The sequence below is a fragment of the Dermacentor andersoni genome, chromosome 11 (genome assembly GCF_023375885.2).
Source record: "Dermacentor andersoni chromosome 11, qqDerAnde1_hic_scaffold, whole genome shotgun sequence".
Lineage (NCBI taxonomy): Eukaryota > Metazoa > Arthropoda > Arachnida > Ixodida > Ixodidae > Dermacentor > Dermacentor andersoni.
This window is the reverse complement of record NC_092824.1, coordinates 89470091-89492322: the sequence shown is the minus strand read 5'-3', so window position 1 is coordinate 89492322 and position 22232 is coordinate 89470091. Positions and strand designations below refer to the sequence as shown.

At 43.9% G+C, this 22232-nt stretch overlaps 1 protein-coding gene across 1 annotated transcript; it reads right to left on the bottom strand.

Moving 5' to 3' along the window:
* Positions 1–2407: 2407 nt before the first annotated feature.
* LOC126517888 (ubiquitin-conjugating enzyme E2 Z-like) lies at positions 2408–11363 on the bottom strand. Its single transcript, XM_050167707.3, has 3 exons — positions 10220–11363; positions 7295–7647; positions 2408–2681 (listed from the first exon to the last, which is right to left on the bottom strand). The coding sequence occupies exons 1-3, from the start codon at positions 10991–10993 to the stop codon at positions 2486–2488; spliced, it is 1323 nt and encodes a 440-aa protein (XP_050023664.2). The 5' UTR covers positions 10994–11363; the 3' UTR covers positions 2408–2485.
* Positions 11364–22232: the final 10869 nt, after the last annotated feature.

The window sequence follows — 22232 nt, the reverse complement described above, 5'->3', positions numbered from 1 at the left end:
CAAGATCTGCATGGTGGTTGCGCCAACGGAGTACTGCCGTATACTAGGCGTCGCATTAGTTTTTGTAGGTAGTAGTCGCACCCCAGCTCTGCCTCCAGTGCACAGCTGGGGTCCCAAGACCAGGAATGAATCGGTCCCAGGAATGAATCCCAGGTCCCAGGAATGAATCATAACGTCGCTACAGATCCACAACCACCTAACGCTCCATTTGAAGTAGAAATCGTAAAACACCCTCTGTAGAGGTGTAAAAGGCACACCGACCACGTCGCCAGCGAAGCCCCCCTCCTCCTGTTAGGGTCGTGGTCAGTGTGATTTTGCACCTGCAGAGAGGGTGTTTTGTGATTTCTGCTTAAATGGGGCGTGGTGGTGATTAACGACGTTGTGGTGGTCTACACGTAAAAAGGAGGATATACTAACGACATGGTCGATGCGATTTTTACACCTCCAAAGAGAAGGTGAATAATAGCGGAGGTCAAATAGCGATGTGCTTTGTGTCGCTTCTACATAGAATTGTAGGTAGCGACGTGGTTTTGCATCGGAGGTACAGCTGTGGCACTACTACTGCCTACGAGGATCACTCTTCGTCGTCAAATAAACATTGCGGCTGCTGTAGTATATACACAAAAGGAATCGCGTTTCTTATGAAATGGAGTCGATTACTGCGTTGACCTGCGAAGAAACATGTTCGCGTAGTCTTATCAATCAATCAATCAATCAATCAATCAATCAATCAATCAATCAATCAATCAATCAATCAATCAATCAATCAATCAATCAATCAATCAATCAATCAATCAATCAATCAATCAATCAATCAATCAATCAATCAATCAATCAATCAATCAATCAATCAATCAATCAATCAATCAATGAAGCAATAAATAAATAAATAAATAAATAAATAAATAAATAAATAAATAAATAAATAAATGAAGCAATACATAAATAAATAAATAAATAAATAAATAAATAATTGAAGCAATATATCAACGTAAAATGACTGAACTATAAAAACAAAAGGGTATTTTCTTTCTCTGACGGCAGACATTTTCCTTGTATGTTGGGATGTACTGATGCCACGACAGGTATTTCTGTTGTAATGACGCAGTAATATGTTCGGTGAGATTGCTCCTCCTCTTACCAAAATAATATCGATGCTCTGGCCGCGGCAACTTATTCGTATGTTTGACGTCTTGTTATGACGAGACAAGTGCTGTACTGGCGACAGAAACATTTGTCTAAGCGACAAGGCGAGAGGCTTACGACATATTCATATCGCTCTTGCGGATGTTCTGTGTCGTTTCCCTTCTTTTTATATTCAGCTTGATACAGTTGAGTATTTCCCAAATGCGTTCTGAATGCCTGGCAAGCTACATGGAATTCTCCAAATGTGTTCAAAAGTTGATGACAAGTTTCGCACATACGTAAATAAAGAAAATAGTAAGGCGTGGATGGCATGAATATATAGTTTCCCACAGGAGTTACTAGACGAAGCTCTAGGGTAGCGATTCTTCAGATACCATGGGAATGAATGTGTACTACACAGATTCATCTAGTCTTTTGCTTGTGGCTTCAGAGGTTCTTGTGGCGTAAGTTTTTACGTTTTATCTTTATAGATTTCTGAAAAACCATACTTTTCCAAACACGGCAAAGCAATAAGCTCCTGCGCACACGCGTGTTCATCGTAAATGCTTTCGATTATGACGGAACATATTAGTGAATATGATCAACTTACGAAATCGAGAAGCCGTTCGAAGTCATGGAAGGAGTAATTTCAGGTAAGTCCATTCCATGTACTAATCATCATTCTTATGGTCGCTGAACCGCCACACTTGCAGCTAGGGCAACGCACGCTGTTTAACAGCGCGGGCATCCCAATCTCGGAGACCATGGTATATACACATATGAAAGCGGGCTTTTGCTGCGGGCAGTTGTAGAACATACCGCTGTTTCTTGCTAGGCTAGTTGATCCAAACATCTCGCGTAATGGGACGCGGTGTAATGGGACCTGTCCTGTTCCCACTTCACATTGCTTCTTGTCCTGACACACCGCTTTAATGTCACCAGTTTAATAGGACCTGTCCTGTTCTGATTTCCCATCGTTTCTCGTCATGTTACATTGCACAACTAGCGCAGCAGCAACTAACAGCACCTAGCACAGCAGCAACTAATGATAAGTTGAAATTCTTCCACAGTGGGTCCCATTTTCTCTGCTCGAAAAGACGCTCTCCCGTCTTGTTCTTACTCCATATTGCTTCTCGTCTTATCACGTACACCACTACGACACACTCGAGAACAGCCAACCCAGCCTGGGCACCGCAGGGGTTATTGATTTTGGTTAACCTTCCTCTCTTTACTATCACTGACTCTCTCTCTCCCATGCGACGCAGTAATCGTGGCCACAGCCTTGAACTAGGCTTCACGTTTTTTATTAGGCGCCTCATTTAATCGTTTTTAGCGAGCCCCACTCCCATAGGAATCGTGGTTAGCAGGGAGTCTTGCAACGCGTCGCTTGGTCGCTTTTCTGGGCGGAAATTTCGTTCCTTCGTCGGACCCTCTCCTTCAAGTCCCTCAGTCTCGACAGCAGCGTCTTGTAGCCGTACCGACCCCTTGCGATGCCGAACGGATCGTTCATTGGCCTACCGGTCATCTCCAGGCGCAACTTCACCGCGGCTTCGTACCTGCGACGCCATATATTGGTTCTGCGCTATTCAAAGTGTAACAACGCCACTTTTTAACGAAGACACAAACCGAAGAGCAGACAATGACAGGCATCGACTTTGCACTGGGAACCTTGTTCGTGAGCGAGAGGTATGAACATGTTGAGGGATGATTAAAAAAAAGTTACAAAGAAATAAGCGGTATAGGCGATAGAAAGTCATGTTTTTCTTTGGTATTTTATAACAGCGCCAGTAAAAGACAAGCACAACGAAATTCGGAAAAAGTTTGAAGTCAGCGCTCGTCCTGTCGGATTCCTTGTTCATGTCATTTACCACGCTGTTAATATGTTACCAAGAGGTAATGTGGCCCAAACCAGCACTGTGCTACTGTTCTTGCTTATTCCTTTTAAGCTGAGGTATTTTGATTCAGCAACGTATATATAAAGTATATATATCTCGTTTTCAATAAGCATTCCTAGTTGAAAGTCAATGTTTGTCTTTGCAGAGTCAGAAACGTTGCGTTCAATTGCGTTTTTTAATGAGACCCATTCGGTTCCGATAGGACACCGGTGGAGATACCTGCAAGTCCAGTCAGTATTACGACAGTTCCAAGTGGACCTCATTAGACGAGTAATCTCGCGAAGCAACGAAATAATAATAGCATAATTACAATGTTATTTTCCAGGTAAAATATATTTGCATTTGATCTCCGCGATATAAAGAAGCACTTAGCGTTTCTGAGATGTTAAAAACTTGTGGCGAAATTTCTTTTTAAATAATGCACCACTTCTTCAACCAAATGTTGTTTGCACATAGAAAAACCTAACAGCGATCTTTCATAGTGAAGTAATGATTGGTGAATTCTTGAACGCCTTTCTACCCTGAACAGAATTCTCAATGAAGATGTTACGAACCGAAGAGCCGTCGATATCTGCCGGAGCTGATCCACTGTTTCATGATTTTGATGGTGCTCAGGAAATTTTAATTAGTGTTAGCCACAGAAAGGCTAATGGCCCTTAAAGAGGTGCAATTGTTTTTCCAGTTAAAAAATTCAACGAAGAAAAAAAAAAGTAGTAAATGGTGGGCAAGTCATTGAAAAGAATTAGCCATAGTGTGTTCATGCATGTGTAAGCTGCTAGAATACAGTCGCAAGCATATCCGTGGCATATCAAGGTTACGACCCTTGAGGAGACTCCCCCTTCCCCCTTTCTTTTGTTCACTTTGGTCCTAGCGAGTTCAATTGGGTCCAATGGTGCTTAAGAAGAAATAAAAAGAACAATTCGTCCATTTAGAAACGCCCGCCCGTGTACCGGTAATAACGTTAAACATCATCATCATCATCATCATCATCATCCTGTTTTATGTCCACTGCAGGACGAAGGCCTCTCCCCGCGATCTCCAATTACCCCTGCCCTGCGCCAACCGATTCCAACTAGCGCTCCCGATTTTCCTAATTTCGTCGCTCTACTTAGTCTTCTGTCGTCCTCAACTGCGTTTTATTTCTCTTGGTACCCATTCTGTAACCCTAATGGCCCAACGATTACCTAACCGGCGCATTACATGACCTGCCCAGCTCTATTTTTTTCTCTTGATGTCAATTAGAATATCGTCTATACCCGTTTGCTTTCTTATCCAAGTCACTCTTTTTTGTTTCTTAACCTTGTGCCTAGCAATCTTCGTTCAATCGCTCTTTGTGCGGTGGTCTTTAACTTGTTCTCAAGCTTCTTTGTCAGTCTCCAAGTCTCTGCCCCACATGTCAGCACTGGTAAAATGCACTGATTATACACCTTCCTTTTCAATGATAATCGTAAGCTTCCAGTCAGGAGTTGACAATGTCTGCCGTATGCGATCCAACCCATTTTTATTCTTCTATGAATTTCCTTCTCGTGATCGGGGTTCCCTGTGATTAATTGACCTAGGTAAACGTACTCCTTCACAGACTCTAGAGGCCGACTGGCGATCCTGAGCTCTTGTTCCTTTGCCCGGCTATTTATCATTAACCTTGTCTTCTGCATATTAATCTGCAACCTCACTCTTACACTCTCTATGTTAAGGTCCTCAATCATTTGTTGTAACTCGTCTGCATTGTTGCCGAATAGAACAATGTCATTGGCAAACGGAAGGTTGCTGAGATATTCTCCGTCGTTCTTTACTCCTAAGCCTCCCGAGTTTAATAGTTTGAATACTTCTAAGCACGCAGTGAATCGCATTGGAGAGATTGCGTCTCCCTGTCTGGCCCTTTTCTTTATAGGTATCTTCCTGCTCTTGTGTAGAATTAAGGTAGCTGTAGAACCTCTGCAGATATTTTCCAAGGTATTTATGTAAGCGTTCTGTACTCCTTCATACCGTAATGCCTCTATCACTGTTGGTATCTCTATTGAATCAAGTGCCTTTCGTAATCTATGTAAGCCACATAGAGAGACTTATTGTACTCTTCGGATTTCTCGATAACCTGATTGATGACGTGGATGTGATCCATTGCAGAGTACCCCTTCCCGAAGCCAGCCTGTTCCGTTCGTTGACTAAAGTCCAGTGTTGCCCTTATTCTATTGGAGATTATTTTGGTAAATATTTTATATAATACTGGGAGTGAGCTAGTGGGTCTATAATTTTTCAGTTCTTTAACGTGTCCCTTATTGTGGATTAGTATAATGTTTGCATTCTTCCAGTTTTCTGGGACCCTTGCAGTCAATAGACGCTTCGTATAAAGAGCCGCCAGTTTTTCAAGCCTCATGTCTACTCCATCTTTGATTAAATAGACTGTTAGTTCATGTTCTCCTGTCGCTCTTCCTCGTTTCATGTCTTGCAAGGCCCTTCTGACCTCATCGCTAGTTATAGGAGGAGTTCCTGTATCCTGTTCATTACTGTTTCGAATTGAGGTATCCTGACTCTTCTGGGTACTGTACAGGTCAGTATAGAACTCTTCCGCTGCTTTCACTATATCTTCGAGATTGCTGATGATGTTACCCTGCTTATCTTTCAGTGCATACACCTTGGTTTGTCCTATGCCAAGTTTCTTTCTCACCGATTTTAGGCTGCGTCCATTTTTGCGGTTTTTTCAGTCTTTCTCACGTTATGGTTTCGAATAGCCCTTATTTTCGCCCTGTTGATCAGTTTTGACAGTTCCGCGAATTCTATCCTATCTCTTGAGTTGGACACTTTCATTTTTTGTCATTTCTTTATTAGGTCCTTTTTTACTTGGGAGAGCTTGCCTACTGGTTGCCTTGGTGCCTTGCCTTCTACTTCAATTGCTGCCTCTGAAGCCAAGCTAGTTACGGTTTCATTCATCAGCTTTATGTCATCATCATCTCTCTGTTCTAAGGCTGCATATTTGTTTGCAAGTACCAGCCTGAATTTGTCTGCTTTTACCCTTACTGCCTCTAGGTTGACCTGTTTCTTCTTGACCTATTTAGCTCTTTCTCTATTCAAATTGAGGTGACTCCTAGCCCTCACTAACCTATGATCACTGCACTTTACCCCACCTATCATTTCTACATCCTGCACTATGCTGGGATCAGCAGAAAGTATTATTAGGGCTTTTCCAGTTCCACTTTCTGTTGCTACGCTTCCTGAAAAAAGGTGTTCATTATTTGAAGCTTATTGCTTTCTGCGAATTCTACCAGCATCTGTCCTCTAGCGTTCCTAGAATCGACGCCGTGGTTGCCAATTGCTTGTTCAGCAGCCTGCTTTTACCCCACTTTTGCATTCAAGGCGCTCATTCCAATATATTGAGTTTGCACTTTTCTCATCGCTAATTCAATATCTTCACAAAACTGATCTACTTTCTCATCATCGTGACTGGATGTTGGAGCGCAGGCTTGTACTACCTTTAATCTATACCGCTTATTAAGTTTGATTACGACTACAGCTACCCTCTCATTAATGCTGTAGAATTCGTTAATGTTGCCCGCTATGTCCTTATGGATTAGGAATCCTACACCGTATTGCTTCTTATCTAGGAGACCTCTATAGCAGAGGTCATGTCCGTTATTCAGCAATGTATAAGCCTCACCAGTTTTAATCTCAGCAAGGCCGATGATATCCCAAACAATGTCTGATAGTTCCTCAAAGAGTCCTGCTAAGCTAGGCTCACTCGAGAGGGTTCGGGTGTTAAACGTCGCAAGGGTCAGTTTCCATTGGCGCCCTGTCCGGACTCAGAGATTCTTGGCACCCTCTGCTGCCTTACAGGTCTGACCGCCGCCTTGCTCAGGTGCTCCGCAGCTGCTGGGGACTGTGGGCCATTGGGTAATTGAGTGAGCCATCTGGGAGGGCGTGGCCGAATACTGCACCAGGGAGGGAAATTCCTTATCTGGTGAGGGAGTGTCTTGTTGAAGCTTTGTGGGCCTTCCTAATTTAGTTGTACCTGGATTAGTATAGCCCCACTCGCTCTCGGCATATTTTGCCGGTGACAGGCGTCACTCTAAGCCCGCAGAATAACCCCAGCTGGTCGAAATTATTCGTGAGTCCTCCCCTAAGGAGTGCCTCATAATAAGATCGTTCGTTTGGCACGTAGAACTCCAGAATTTTTATTTTTCATTGGAGGTTCTAATGTTTTTTGTTTTTTTTTTACGAGGCGTTTTATCTTCGGCTTATGTCCTCGTCACACAGTCGCGCTGTTACACTTCTATTCGTACCTGTCGTACGACTCAGCGAACGTCTTGAACACCACCTCCCTCAGAGCGGGAGGCGGTGGCGGGCACGGTGGACAGATGCCGTCGTCGTCGTCGAGGCACGCCTGCACGGCGTCGCACACCGCGACCCGGATGGTCTCGTGCTGAATGATGGCGCCGTAGCGGCTCACGTCGCCCGGCGTCCGCTCCACGCAGAACTGCGGGTGGTTGTAGTACGGGTTCTCGGACATGATCGACTGGATGGACACCAGGACGCTCTTGATGGAGAGCGCGGGCGTCCAGGCCGGTCCGGGCCAGGTTCCCAGGATGCTGAGGCAGACCTTGCCGTCTGGGTGAAAGTTGGGGTTCAGGCTGACCTGCAGGCGGCGCCGGAAATTGCGGATATCGTAAAGCTAACAAAAAAAAATTAAAGATACATTAAAAATGCCGTGGTGGTTTAACGGTAAATGCGAGAGAAAAACGCGGCCTTCTAACCACGGCCACTTATGTCCCGCCGGAATTGTAGAATTTAGGGCTCAGCATATCTGACTTCGAATGAACTACAGCGTGATTGCATAGGCGTCTATCTAAAGCGTAACACTTTTGTTCGTTGTCAGTTTGAAGAGCGGGCGTTCGCATTTTTATCAGTCGGACATGCACCTGAGGAGTGTGGTCGTAGCATTGAAGAGCTCCGTGAAAAAAGTCGAGAGCGAGGGATCATAGAGATAAAGAGGCGGTCTTTTCTGCAGCTTTTTAAGGAACCGTGTCAGCGCCAGGTTATGCACCGACAGACCGAAAGGCGGCTAAAATATACAAAGAATGCTAATCACTTTACAGAAGCATCTTTAAGCTCCGGTGCTGGCGTAGTCTTGAGAATGCCCATGTACTACCGAAGAAACCAATCTTTTCGTCTGAACTGTAATCAAACCCCACAGTTCCTTCGATGAAAAGATAACAAAAGTAAAGATTTGTTATTTTTGTCAAGACATACGGGATTCCGGTTTTATGAAACATCCTTTCATAACGTTACCCCTCTATGCAACATGTCCACCCCAAGGGAACGCAAATTAAATCTTGCTACGTGAGTCGTAGCAAACGTCAATTAATGTTCGTTAAAATTGAAAGCAATTGAAAACTGGGTCGCCGGTGTCCGAAATGGGCAAATGGCATTCTTAGGGCCACAGATAACCATCTCCGTAAGCTTAAAACTAGACTTAAGGAAATTTAATTGTCGCCCATATATGCATGGTGTCCGCAGGAGTCGAAAACGATTTGACGGTACGTAACAACAAATATCGAACAAAAATCACAACACTCATAGGATTAGAGGCAGCACATCTCCTATAACGTTGCACGTATATGCCCAGAGGCTCTAGACAACTTTTTTTTCATCTGGCACTGAAATTTTTGGTTACCTCACGTAATGTGCTTGTTCCAGCGCTCTCTGAACAGCTTCGATATAGGTTGTTTGCTGTCAAGACTGCCAAAATTTTGCAAAGGTCAAAAATAACTCAAGAGAGGCAGGCATTATTTGCATGAGAAACCAAAAGGAATAATTGATTAATGACTAAAATTCGCTAATTAAGTTTAAAATAATTACCTTGCGGCACATATTGCAATTTACAAATTGTAGCTGGTGAGATTGCATGGCATATACACTAAGAAAAAAATTCCCTTGATGACACCATTTTCGAGACATGCGTCATCAAATTTGCGGTAAAAATGCGCAGACCTTCAATCTTTTATGCATTTGAGGGCAAACACGTGAAAGGCGGGAGATGGAAATTCAAGACTATGAGCAAAACGAGAACAAGTTGAAAGCAGGAGCCAAAAATTGGCTCCTGCTTTCACCTTGTTCTCGTCTTGCTCGCAGTCGTTTTATGCAATGAAGCACAAAATAGACCGCCAATGCATTTCTTCGCACAAGCTGCGGAACAGGCACTTCGAAACTAATGCCATGGTCAGAATTCGTTCCAAGTGTATCCACTTTAAGAAGTCCCTGGCTACCAAACGTAAGTTGCAATATGTGCCGTAGTAATTAGCTGAAAGCTTGCTAATTTTGCATTTCGGTTTCTCGTGCTAATAACCTCCGCTTCACTGGGTACTCAAGCTTAGGGACTACAATGGTGTTATCTGCCGCAGATGATCTTTAAAATTTTTTGAGAGCCTTCGGCAGACACCCTCACAGTAATGACACCAATGCGGTCACCGTTTCAGTGCAGGCGGATGAGCTGAACCAACGAAAGCAGACGTGATCAACAGGGAAGTGCGCTCCTACTTGCAAGTCACGCCTTCCGTAAGAATTGCTTTGTTTCCCAGATCAATGAAGAGAGAATTCGAGAGACACCTAGTGCCTTCAGACCCAAGGCTAAGCATAAGTTACGTGAATAGCAGGCGAGAGTTCTACTTCGCAGCTACATTCGACGATTCTTCCACGAATGCGCCTCTATTTAAAATGCATTGCTCTGTTCCTTTAGGTAAATTACAGTGCTTTCCGTCAACACGTATAGTCGCTGCACTTGAATAACGCGTCTTGTCATCAGGGACTGACATCGGTAACTGCCCTGACAAAGTCCTCTTGTCGAAACGTTAGCTTCAGTGGCATTGCTTCTACCGTTGTTAATCACCTAAAGCCTCCATATTTTTGTGAACCTCTCTGTTAATCTGTGATCGTCAGTTGCGCTGCCCTTTCATTACATTGCTAGTAGTATAGAGATCTATGAGAAGCTGCGGGGGGCCAAGCGGCTTACGCTTCGCTCGGGTCCCAGCATGTCAATCAGAGCTTGGATTCTTGCCTACGCAAACCGCTGGCGTCCTCCAATCTGATAGACCGTTGCTCAGCCCTTTCATCAAGTCGCCAAGAGTGTCCTATGCTTGTCGAATGAGTACCGTCGTCTCCACTACCTTTCGCAGCGGCCACGAAAGCGTCACGGCCTCGGTCGAGCTCACCTGCGCGCCGCCAGCGGTCATGAGGCGTACTCTCGGTGGCTCGTTCGGGTACTCGGGCGGGCACTTGACGAGGAAGTGGAAGAAGCCGCCCTCGTACGGGGTCTCCGGGGGCCCCACGATCAGGGCCTCGATGCGGGTGATGTCGTTCTCCTCCGGCGCGATGAACACGCCGGCGGGGGGCGCGGCGAAGATGTCCATGATGTCGCGCCGGGCCCTCAGCAGGCACTGCGGCGTGGGCTCCTCGTGCGAGGAGCACAGGGGGTCCCACGTGCTCGACGACGACGGCAGGTGGCTCGTCGAGAGGCCGCCGCTGGCGGCGCCCCGTTGGGCGACGGCCATGCCCGGCCCTGGCGGCGGCTGCGTGGTCGCCGTTGTTGTTGTTGTTGTCCTGAGTGGCCATGGCACGTACCCACAGTGGGGGATTGGCCATGCATCGGGTGGGTAAATTAGGTGCACAAAGAAATAATAATAATAACAAGAGAGTTCACAATTTGAGCATTGAATTTTAAAAGTAAACGTTCTGTGTTTGGAGAAAAAAGACGTAATCGGAAGTCTCGGGCCTGCGCAGCACCGGGACCATGTCAGGAGGCTTTTCCTCGTCGTTGGCGCCATTGTTGTTTGGCTTGATGATGACGGTCTTGGGCTATGGCACGTACCCGCAATCGGGGGCCGGCTGCAGAAAAACGGGAGGCAAGGAAGTACTTCAGCGATGAAATGAAATATATAAAAGAGGATGCCATAATGCAGTAAGAGACCTCGCTCGAGCAGTTCCATGTTCTCAAATTGAATCAGTCATGAGGTTAAAAAAACGAGCAATAGATAACCGATTCAAAAACGAATTCGGAGAGTGAATTATTTTAAGTGAAATGAAGAGTGGACGGAGATGAAGAAAGAAAAATAACAGGAAAATAATTACGCGATAATTATCTTCTCTGACGTAAAAAAAATAAAAATCTATAGCGAAACAAAAATTTAAATAGCTATTTTACTATAGGAATTGCGCTACCCTCTGTGGGCCATTGACCAAGCATAGGAGGAAATAACAAAACAGTCTGTCTAGAAAACAAAGAAAACATTTGCCAAAAATGGAAAAATAAAACAATGCACAATGAATTCGGCAAAGAAATCACCTTGAAATAAATACCCTCGTGGTGATGTACAATAGACGGGGCTCCTACAGAAAGAGTACCAGAAACAAAAAGGAAAACAACAGTTCAATAGGGCGAAACGCTGCCTCTTTTCTTTCTTTCTTTTTCTTTTGTTTTGCTTAATGCTTAAAGACGAGAAAAGCAACAGAATACGAAATGGTCAGTTGCTTCAGCATTACCACAAGATGGTACCAGCAACAGAAACGACGCGCGATACGACTTGTGATAACATCTCAGCGGTACTAAAAAAACGACGAGGCTGAGATCACGCTAAACCAAATGGTATCGCAAAGTGTCACTGTTGTTGTCACCGAACTCTTTAAGCTTCTCGATTCACGTTTTAAGGCGTACGTTCCTGTTGCACCTGAATAGTGGTACATGTTGACGGTGGGTTTGTTATCGTTGTTCCTTCACAAATATGATGAGTACTTAGATTTGCTAGGCCGAGGACCATGTCAAGCGACGTTGCGACTGTCGAAAAAGAGGGAGAAGGGCACGAGGAGGTATGCCCAATGGTATATTTACCAATGATATCCGCGAAGGTCACTGTGACCGTAACAGATATTTTCTGCAAGCCACTCGTAAAAAAAAGTGTCAGACTATTGACCTAAACGCTGCTAAATACCCTGAAGAAAAAAAAAACAAGAAAGAATATTTGTTAAGAAATATATAGAAAAGCAAAAGGTTCTTAGTTCCATGGACAACCACCGAGCTTTACTGAAGCACATAGTAGGGGCGAGCGAATTTTGATTTTTGAGATCAACTCAAATCTACCTGCGAGTGCAATATTGCCACAATCGAATCGAATCGATTGTCGAATAGTTTTTGATTAATGAATAGCCGTTATCGCAATTAACATAGAACGACGTTCACATCCTAGTTACCCACCGCGTTGGCTTAGCGGCTATGGTGCTTCGCTGCTAAGCGCGAGGTCACGGGATCGAATCCCGGCTGAGGTGGCCGCATTGCGAAAGGGGCGAAATGGAAAAGAAAAAGAAAAAAAAAGCCCGTGTCCAGTGCATTGGGGGCACGTTGTCAAAATGAATTCGGAGTCTCCCACAACGGCGTGTCTCACAATCAAACCGTGGCTTTGGCATGTAAAACCTAAGAATTCAATTCACATCCTAGTATTCTTAAGGTTAGCAAATTTCTGTCTTTACGTAGCACGTTACGAAGCGTCCTTTAATAAAAGAATATATGGAGCATTAGGAGCAAACAATTAGTTTCTTCGCACGCGCAGGACTCTTGGCATAGCGCGAACGATCGCTGTAATGCCCGTAAAATATGGCTGCCGCACAATGTTCTCATGTATTATGTATATAGTTTGCCCGCGAGGGTGAAAATTTACCGTATATTTGCTCCATCTTCATGTTCAATTGGGTGCAGTAGCCGTTTCGAAATATGCGAAAGGTATTTCAAAAATATTTGAATTTACGATTAGCGACTATACTATTCGCAATTCGAAAGTCGAATTTTCGCACACCCCTAGTATGTAGCCGTAAATGGCCTGCGTTTGTATAAGTAATCTTTTAAGCCGTCACAAAAACTTTCAAATGAAATAGGAGAGAGAAGTAGTCATGTAAAATACAAGAAAGATAAAATATACCGTCGAAAAAAAAATTGGGCTAATTGTGGTCACATTTCTTTCCACTGCCATCTAGGATAGTTAAATGGATCGACACCACTCACAACGTATCATGAGAGTATGGTGCAAATGAATATATAATGATATATAACGATAAAATCAAACATGCTATTTGCGGTTTAAGTGGGAATTATAATTTTAAATTGATACAGAGAGTCGCAAAAAAAAGATAATAACGTGTTGTGTCGCGACGTTTCGCGGTGAAATTGTGGTACTAGGCGTGGAGTATTACCACGCGACCAAAGATATGTAAGTCAGATTTTATTAAGTGCACTATGCGTATTGCTCAAAATTGTATTCTTCATATTTTGTAGGCGTTTGCGCTTTATTCTACGCGTATTACCATCTATAAGGAACGTTCACGCTTATAAACGACCTTGTCTATACTCGGCAACGAGGGGAACGCCTAACTGCGCAGTCCCTCAAAGCATGGCGGCGCACATTAAGCTGTGTCGCAAGCGAGTTGATATGGATGTATGCTTCGAACGCGCGTTCAAGCTAAAATTCTTCGATCCAGTTCACTCAGGTTTTCAAGAGGCCACATGCGTCCGAACGGCAACCCGCTGAACAGAACATCACGTGTGAAATTATAGTTCACTGTAACGAAAGAAAAAGGGACTATATACTAATTAACTTGTTAGTTAATCACGTAAATGCCGTATCGCAATTCACGAACTGAAGCCAGTAATACCGAAGTTCTCAAGGCACATCCACTTGGAACGGATTTTGAAACAAGCAGTAGTATTAAGATTGGCGTAGTCAAGCTTGCTGTGAAAATGCAATCTTGTCCACTTACGTGAAAAATAATAAGCGGAATGGTTGTGTATTTTGTCAAACATTTTGGGGAACGCATACACCGAAATTGTTGTCGCCCTAAGAAGGATTTGTTCCAAGTGAATGCTCCTCGCGAACTTCCCGGCTACAATTGGTAAATTGCACTATTTAAGTTATTGCAAATACTTTAAAGTTAATCGGCGACATTTCAGCAATTAGGCGTTTACGTCTTTCGATTTCTCGTGCGAAGAATTTCGACCTCTTAGAGTAATCTAGAGGGAGTAGAATTCTGCTAGATACCACATACGGTATTCAAAGGCGATATCGGAATTTTTTATTAATACGTAAGAAAAGAAAACAGTATAATTGTCTTTGCGAAAGTAACGCCGATAATGAGCGCTGCACTGAAAGCATCAGCCACAAGCAAATCCGATTTGATGTTTTGGATGGCGCGAGCTGTTTTGCCCCAGTGTATTGCTTGCTGTTCCTCTCGAAACACACGCCAGACTCCGCCACAGTCCGTGCCTGCGTAGCGCAAGCTATAAAACCCAGAACAAGGTTCCAAGCACTAAACATGGACGACAGCTCAGTACGCGCTGAGTTTGGAACAACTTGGCAATTGCAGGAAATACTACAGCCTCGCTTAGCAAGAACGTCGCACGGGCAAATACTGAGAGGTCGCGCCCGCCTCCTTGTTTGAGCCCAAATTTTACAGATTTTTTTTCAGGACTCCACATTCGTAACAGCCGAGTTGTACACGAATAGAGCAGATCCCAGGTGTTGCGGCAAGAGCGCAATGAAATAGTGCTCTTTTATTTGAATTTAGGCTAAAATATTATTGAGATGAATGAATGACTCAATCAATCAATCAATCAATCAATCAATCAATCAATCAATCAATCAATCAATCAATCAATCAATCAATCAATCAATCAATCAATCAATCAATCAATCAATCAATCAATAGTTAAATGCGATCATTTGCTGTATAACAGCAAACGTTACGCTGACCTCATGCACTGTAACAATCAAAGTTATGCGAAGCCCTTCTGCAGGCAGCTGGCAATCCAGAAACGCAGGGCGTTCGCAGGTGAGCCAACCTGCTTGTATGAGGGAAGCGTGTAGTGACAGCAGCGAGATGACGGCGACGACGATGGTAAGACGGCGATAGAACGACTACTGATTTTACGTAGTCCTGCGAAGGAAACTTTACAACCATTTACGTGACAATCAGGGCCGATCGCGAAAACGGTACACTGTCACACGGTGTTTAGGGGTCGCTGGGGACTACAAGGACAGTACTGGCGAATGTGGGCAGATCGCGATGGTAGGTGTACGCACATGTACCAGGCGACGAGACGTGCACGTGTACAGTTAGAGAATCGAGCTGTTGTACAGAGAGACCGAGTTTAACACCCACCGTCGATCACGTATGTTTATTATTATTATTATTGAAGAGATATAAGACCGGTAACCTGCCTGCCTACCGCAATGTGCCTGAATGAATGAATAAAACTTTACTTGGCTACCGTACTCTCGCTCGCTGGCTTCAGTACACTTCACATTAAAAAAGCGAGCCAGCGTGTACAAAATTCCGTTATACAAACCAACGCAAGTATTCGAGTCCTGTATGTCGTCTTTACAAAACTCGTGCGTAACGTGCAGAATCCTTCGAATATTATTTCGGTCAGATGAGAAAACATCCGACACCAGCGTATGATAAGCGCGTTTGACGCGCCCTTTGATGCCCGTACACCTAAACGTAATGCTTTTTGAAGCACGGCCGAACCCTCGAAACAGACAAAAAATTTGTCGCAGTCTATGCGACAGAATTTCCGCCCTTGGACCGCAATGCACAGTGGGTACAGTCGCGTTAAATATAAGCTGCAACACGGCGCCCGTAGTCGAAGAGGTTCCAGACTATCCCGAGGCTACACGGTGGCGCCGACGTACGAGAAATCAGAGAACTAAACACAGTTATAACTGCCGACATTAATGAAGAAAAAAAAATTAGTTTGTCTCGGCCACCGTGCAGCCTTGGCTCCCTTTCGACCACGGGCACCACGTTGCAACTAATATTGAACGCGACTGTATCTCCACGAATGGCTACCGCATCTTTAATTTAAATTATATTCTGTTAGGCTTTTTTCTCCCGTGCTCTAAAACATTTTGCTGCCGGCTGAACGTCCGCACAATTCTCGTGTTTGTTAAAATCTATGTGCTTCGCGTTCTAAAGAAAAGAGAAGAACAGGAAACACGAACCTAGAAAGCATGAAAAAAGGAAAGCAACTAAGACAATGGACCAACGTCGCTCCTCCCTCAGGGATTTGTACGCGCAAGCGCAAACACAAACACACCTGACAACTTGTTACGCAACCGACTCGTGAGCGACCAACACAGAGAACCAAACACGTCGCCTGCCAAACTCGCTTCCCGAAGCGAGCTAACGACGCGTGTCAAAGCAACAGCTCTTCATCGGTGCCGCTCACGCGCGAATAACTAGCGCAGTGCCACTTCCGGCCTCGTTAAGCTGACGTCAATTGCTGAAGAATGCGAAGAGCGAGAGAAAGAAGCAACACCGCTGCTGGCTGGATAATCGTCTGTCTGGACGACGCCGTGACGAAGGATGCTGGGGAAAAAACGCAACCGTAGAGTGGACGTCTTGGAGAAGCAGTTCCAGCGTGTAGTGAAAGCCAGTATTGGCACTTGTGTCAAGGACGAGGACTCGAAGGGCGTTTCCCTGTTCCATTTAGTCGTTTCTTGCTTATGCGCCAGCTTAACCTCAAAAAGTTCCCAGCCCCTACTGAACCATTATAATTAAGCCTGTCATGCAAATAAAGAAATATTCAATAGCGATAGTGTGCCGCAAAGTTTTTACTAAGGCTAAAATTGAAGAACAAAAATCGCAAATGTATAAAAGCAAAGATTTATAAGATAGCCGATAATTTTTGTGTATTTTTGTATGCAGAAATATCGAAAGCTGCATTCATGTCATTCATGTAATTTGACGCAGTTCATTCCGTCTAAGACGCTTGCGCAAAGCCTTCTGGTACCGGTGCATTTGCTGCAGCGTAAATAACTACGCTGTGCGTAGACGATACCTACTCTCTCTTCGATTTCCGTAATGTTCGACGTCATAAAAGGCTTGATGAGCTGCGCAAAGAGGTTGTTTATATTTTTACTGGTGTTGTCGTTGTTGTGGCCTGAACACATGGCGCGTACCTACGAGGAGAAATGGCTCCAGTGAAATGGATAACACATGCACTTCAGAAAGACAGCGAGAGAGGGACAAAACAAACAAACAAAAATAAAACACAAGGTCACACAGTATATGAGTACAGTGCAATTTCATAGCACAAGAATATAAATGAACTGGGCGCCATGATTGCCATCCCCAACAGAGGAACCTTTCGAACGCAATAATGATCTAGTCTACAGCAAATAGAATGGTTGCCGTGAATGGTATATATCCAGACTGAAATTCCCTGAACAACAAGAGATTGGAAGTTGATGAAGTTAACACTGAGTCACTGAGAGGTAAATTCGATTAACATCCTCTACTGGAGGAAGTAGAAGCGGCAGCGAGAAATCACAAAATGATTAGTCGCCTCCCGCTTGTTACAAAAATGACAGGAATTAAGGAGATATTACAACTACGAAGGCAAAAATCTAAAAGTGCAACTTTGCAACCGGAAAGCTTGATACTGCGGAAAGTACCTGGCGGTGTCGTGAAGGACATTGGCTCATGCTATATCACAATTGCATGTGCCGAAAATTATCAGAGAAAAGCGGGAACGTACTCCGCAGCTTTCTTTTTCTAACTTAGGTGTACAAGCATGGAGTCTTTTGTAGTGTCAGCGATATCCCATATTCTGATTGTTCTCACCCGTACGTACATAATCATCATGTCGTTCTGAGTTGCGTTAATCTTTCTTTCTTTTCTGGCTTCGAAGCTTTCATAATACGGTCTAACTCAGTATTTCGTAGACACTCCCATAGAATAAATCCACAGTGTCTTTCGCTATTACTTTTAGGGTCAGGTAACTTGTACCGTGGTTTCCATCTAGTCGAACTTTCTGTAGCATCTCTCGGAATTCGAACTAATGATCAGGATCTTCTTTTACAACATACGAAAGAAAGAACAAGAGAACAGGAAGCAAAGGTATCGATAATTGGACAGTGCCAGCTAGCGTTGTATATTGGCCGTATTTGCTTAATGTATTCTGCCCTGTATCGCCACGTTTTCTTGGTAGGGCGTGATTTGCACACCGAGCGATGTTACAAGAGCAATGTTACAAACAACGCAAAGAGAAAACCGACGCTACCAAACAACACGCTACGCTAATTAAACGGAAATCCCACTTAGGCGGACTTTCATTTGCTACTATATTAGCCCGTACACGACTGCCCTCACTTCCATCGTCGTACTAGACAGGCTCCGACAGTAAACTACTCACTTTGTGCACTTCAGTATACAGACGTGAACGCCGCGCACCCAGGTGAAACAAGTCTACGCGTGACACAAGAAGTGTCCCTGGTGTGCCCAGTCTAATCAGACTTGCTTAGCCGTCCGGAAAATTAGCTCACAGAAGCTCACTAAGAGAGGAAACGGTCTAAACAGAACAGAGAACGGCGGGAAAAAATGGCGCAAGTCACACGTACATTGGGGAAAAACGAGAAAATGTGAGTGAAGCAGTGACAGCGATAGCTAGGCAATTCCATATCTTTCCCAGATAAACGTTCGTACATAAGTTACAACATAACCCTGAAGTACAAACTGATTTCATTTCTAGGCCCATGTACGTGCCTCATCGCATTCATGATCGTCACAAGGTAGGGCCCTTATTATACAACAAAAGAACGCACATGTCTTTCTTTTTTTCGAGCACAGAATACGGGATATTGTTGTAATAAACGATAGCAATGCCTTTAATCAAGTATTAGATAATATTGTATAAGTATCTGCTATTGTTACTCGGCACAGCGTATTGTTCTTGTCTTTTTTTTTGTCATTGCTTTATATTCATCTTCTCTGTTCGTTAGCCAACATTGCACGAACAGCTACGTTTTTCGTATAAGCTTTACCCTCCCGCACATTTCACTGCTTCTTGTTTATTGTTCATAACCACTCCCCTGCGCAATGACTTCAGCCATATGAGTAAAATGAATGAAAGAACGACTTCTACGGTACCGCCAGCTAGGTATACTTGGCCCTTTCTTTTCCTATCTATTAGTCTTTGACCTGCTACGGTGGAATGTGTAACCAGGCGCTCCACATCTGAGCAGGACGTCGTGGACTCGTTCTTCAGGCACGGTGACTGCATTCCGATGGTTGCGAACGCTCCTGCACTCGGGTTTACGGGCGTGTTTAAAATAAATAAGTAAATGAGCCAGTAAGCCAAGTCAAGCATAGAGCCCACGAATTAATGAAACAATTAGTGGGTTAGTTAGGAATTCAATCAATCAATCAATCAATCAATCAATCAATCAATCAATCAATCAATCAATCAATCAATCAATCAATCAATCAATCAATCAATCAATCAATCAATCAATCAATCAGTAGATCAGTAGATTAATCAATCGATCAATCAATCAGTTCAGTAAGGTCAAGCATACAGCTTCATACAATAATTGCTAGAGGGAACTATGGCGCTAGTGTATACGGGAGCGGCAAGCAGGGCCGATTGCGACGGCAGGATCTGAACAGAGGACCTCCATCAGAGAAGCCCCATATTGAAAACATTGCGCCACGGATGCAGGGAGACGCGGAAACGTCGCAATCAGTAGGGATTATGCGTTCTCGCAGAGTCTCGATCACTGCCTTCTGCACTTGGATGAGTATTGATTGCTTCCAAAGTTAGTCCAGTGAAGGCCGATAGAGCTTAGTAAGCAAGGTCACAAGAACGTCTGAAGGCGCAAGCACGAATATATCAGAAAAATCCGTGTACTAACCAGAATTTCGATGTTTACTGAACGATCCCAGGCGCCAGAGTTTTCTCGTAATTATTGTAGGAAATTCTAAGCAGTAAAGTGAACTCAGATTAGTTAATTATAGTGCACTATAAGTCAGTCAAGTAGTCAGCCAGCCGGCCGCCCGATCGATCGGTCGGTCGGTTAAACTTCGTGCTTACTTCTTCGCTCGTCCTTCGTCGTACTTCATCCTGCATTGTAGGTTTCCCATCGCAGCGGTTAGGCGTGGCATTGTTTCCCGTTGTTAGTATTTCAAAATATCTAGGGAAAACACAATCGCTTTTGCGTCTGGCGAACAGGTGCTTTCTACTCGACAATAATTACATTCGACGAGGTACTGCATTAGGTATCATTAAAGAAAAAAAGTTACAAGGACAAATTACTTGTATTTCCGTTCCCAGGCAACCTGGTGGCAGAATCAAATTGTTAACGCGGTGTCATTCCTGATCTCAGTGCTGAATTCTATGGTCGCACACCCACGGTGCTGACTCAGTACATGCCTATGACTTTCTGCTGCTGACCACGAGGTCACGTGTTCGATCCCCGCCAGTGGCCCCCAAAAGAAAGCCAGTGTACTAAGATTAGGGCGCACATAAAAAAAAATCAGAATGGTGAAAATTAATAAGGAGACCCTCACTACGGCGTACGTCAATGTCCACTGAGAAGGTTCTGGGCGCTAGACTCGTCAATTTATTGAGTGGTCACCATGAGAATAAATGTTTTTAACTAAATGTAGGCCTAGTGACGATGTGCGTTATATCTGGCCTACATCATGTCTACGTAAACAAGGAAATGGTACACGAGGGGAACAAATGCCGACATACCTGCGTAAAGCTATTAGAAGAAAGAAAAGCTGTTGAGGAGGCAAGGCGTTCGCAATGACGAAGAGATATTACGTGAAAAAAAAAAGAAAACAAAGAAGCCTTTAATGATGTATGAAAATTTGTGCGACTCCGGATAAACCAAAGACAACGAATCCGGTATAAGGGAGTTATCACACCCCTAGGAAATCCTAGGGGTCAGCCTTGCTGCTTTGGGATGATTTAGTTGAAATGAAACGCTTCAATATTTTCTGTGCAACCCATACACTATAACCGAGGTAATTTAAAACATTTCACTATATCCAGTGCACTTGTTCGTTATAACCGAGGTCTTGTCGACACCAAGAAACTACCCGAAATCTACTTCGGTCTTTGCAAACTCTTCATTACAGCTGATTCAAATAATTCGCCATTGCACGAGTCTTTTGAAACGCCTCGTTGTGTCCGAGCTTATCGCTATCGTACTTGACGTGAACAAAATTTTCGCAACTTATAACACACCTTGTTCAGTTTATTAGTAACACATGGTCTAAAACGACAGGTTTTCCTGCAACATCCTCCTATACGAAATTCCCGAGTAGAATTAGTATTGATCTGGGTTCGGCTAATTTGCTGCTTCGACGGAGTTCAGTACAAAACGCTTCAGGAACACATTAGGCGGGAATGTTATGAGCTAACGAGTGACACACTTTCTCAAGGACGCTCGCAATTACGAAAGCTGATAAATATAATGTTAATAAAGCACACGTGGAGCTTAGAACCCCTGCTTTAATTATCGTTTTTCTATCCTCGTCACTGCTATTAATCCTTCGACGTTCGGCTGGGGTGCCCTAGCTTATCCTGCATTAGCTCTTATCCCTAAAATCCACTTTTTCCAGGTTTTTCGATAATCCTTCCACGTGTGCCGGATTACAGCCTCCTGAAATATAGAATGAAATACAGGAAGAAGAGAAAGAAGAGTAAGATGGCTGCGGCAGCGCCTTTAGTTCCGGGTCTACTTGTTTAGGATATTATTTTTTTTTCATGATGAATCATAGCATTTCCGCGTTGATGCAGTTTACATTCGAGATTTTGGGCAGCTTGGACACGTGACTTATGCAACAAATAACGGGTGACATATTTCGCAGAACCACGGTGAATAATGGAGATTTAGAGCCTCTACACGTGCAGTCGGCGTCAAAGGTTCACGGACCGATAGGTCTGCGAAAAACTCAAATTTTCGAGCGATTTGTGCAATTTGTCCTCATCGTGTCTTAAGCTACCGTCCGCAATGAATCATTACCAACAAGTCTGGTTAACAGTTCTATGGTGTTAAATGGTACAACGCTACGTTGTCGCTCGTATTATAATCGACTCCCGTTAATTCTACCGTTGCTGGATCGCATGATTGGGTTGAAATATCCGAAAGATCGAATTAATTAATGGCCGCAAAAAGAATGAATTCAACACTTTTTCATTGCTTTAAGTAGTCTGTGGTCGTCGACAGATTACTTCAGTACAGCATTACAATAATAAGCGGTGTGCATTTGTGTTCAAAGTAATCGAGTTTTCTTTCCACAGAAATGTATGGCTTCTCGACGAAACTTTCCAGCGCGTCTGAATTAAGCGAAAGGTCGAATTAAACGGGATCAAATTAAAGGGGTTTAACTGCA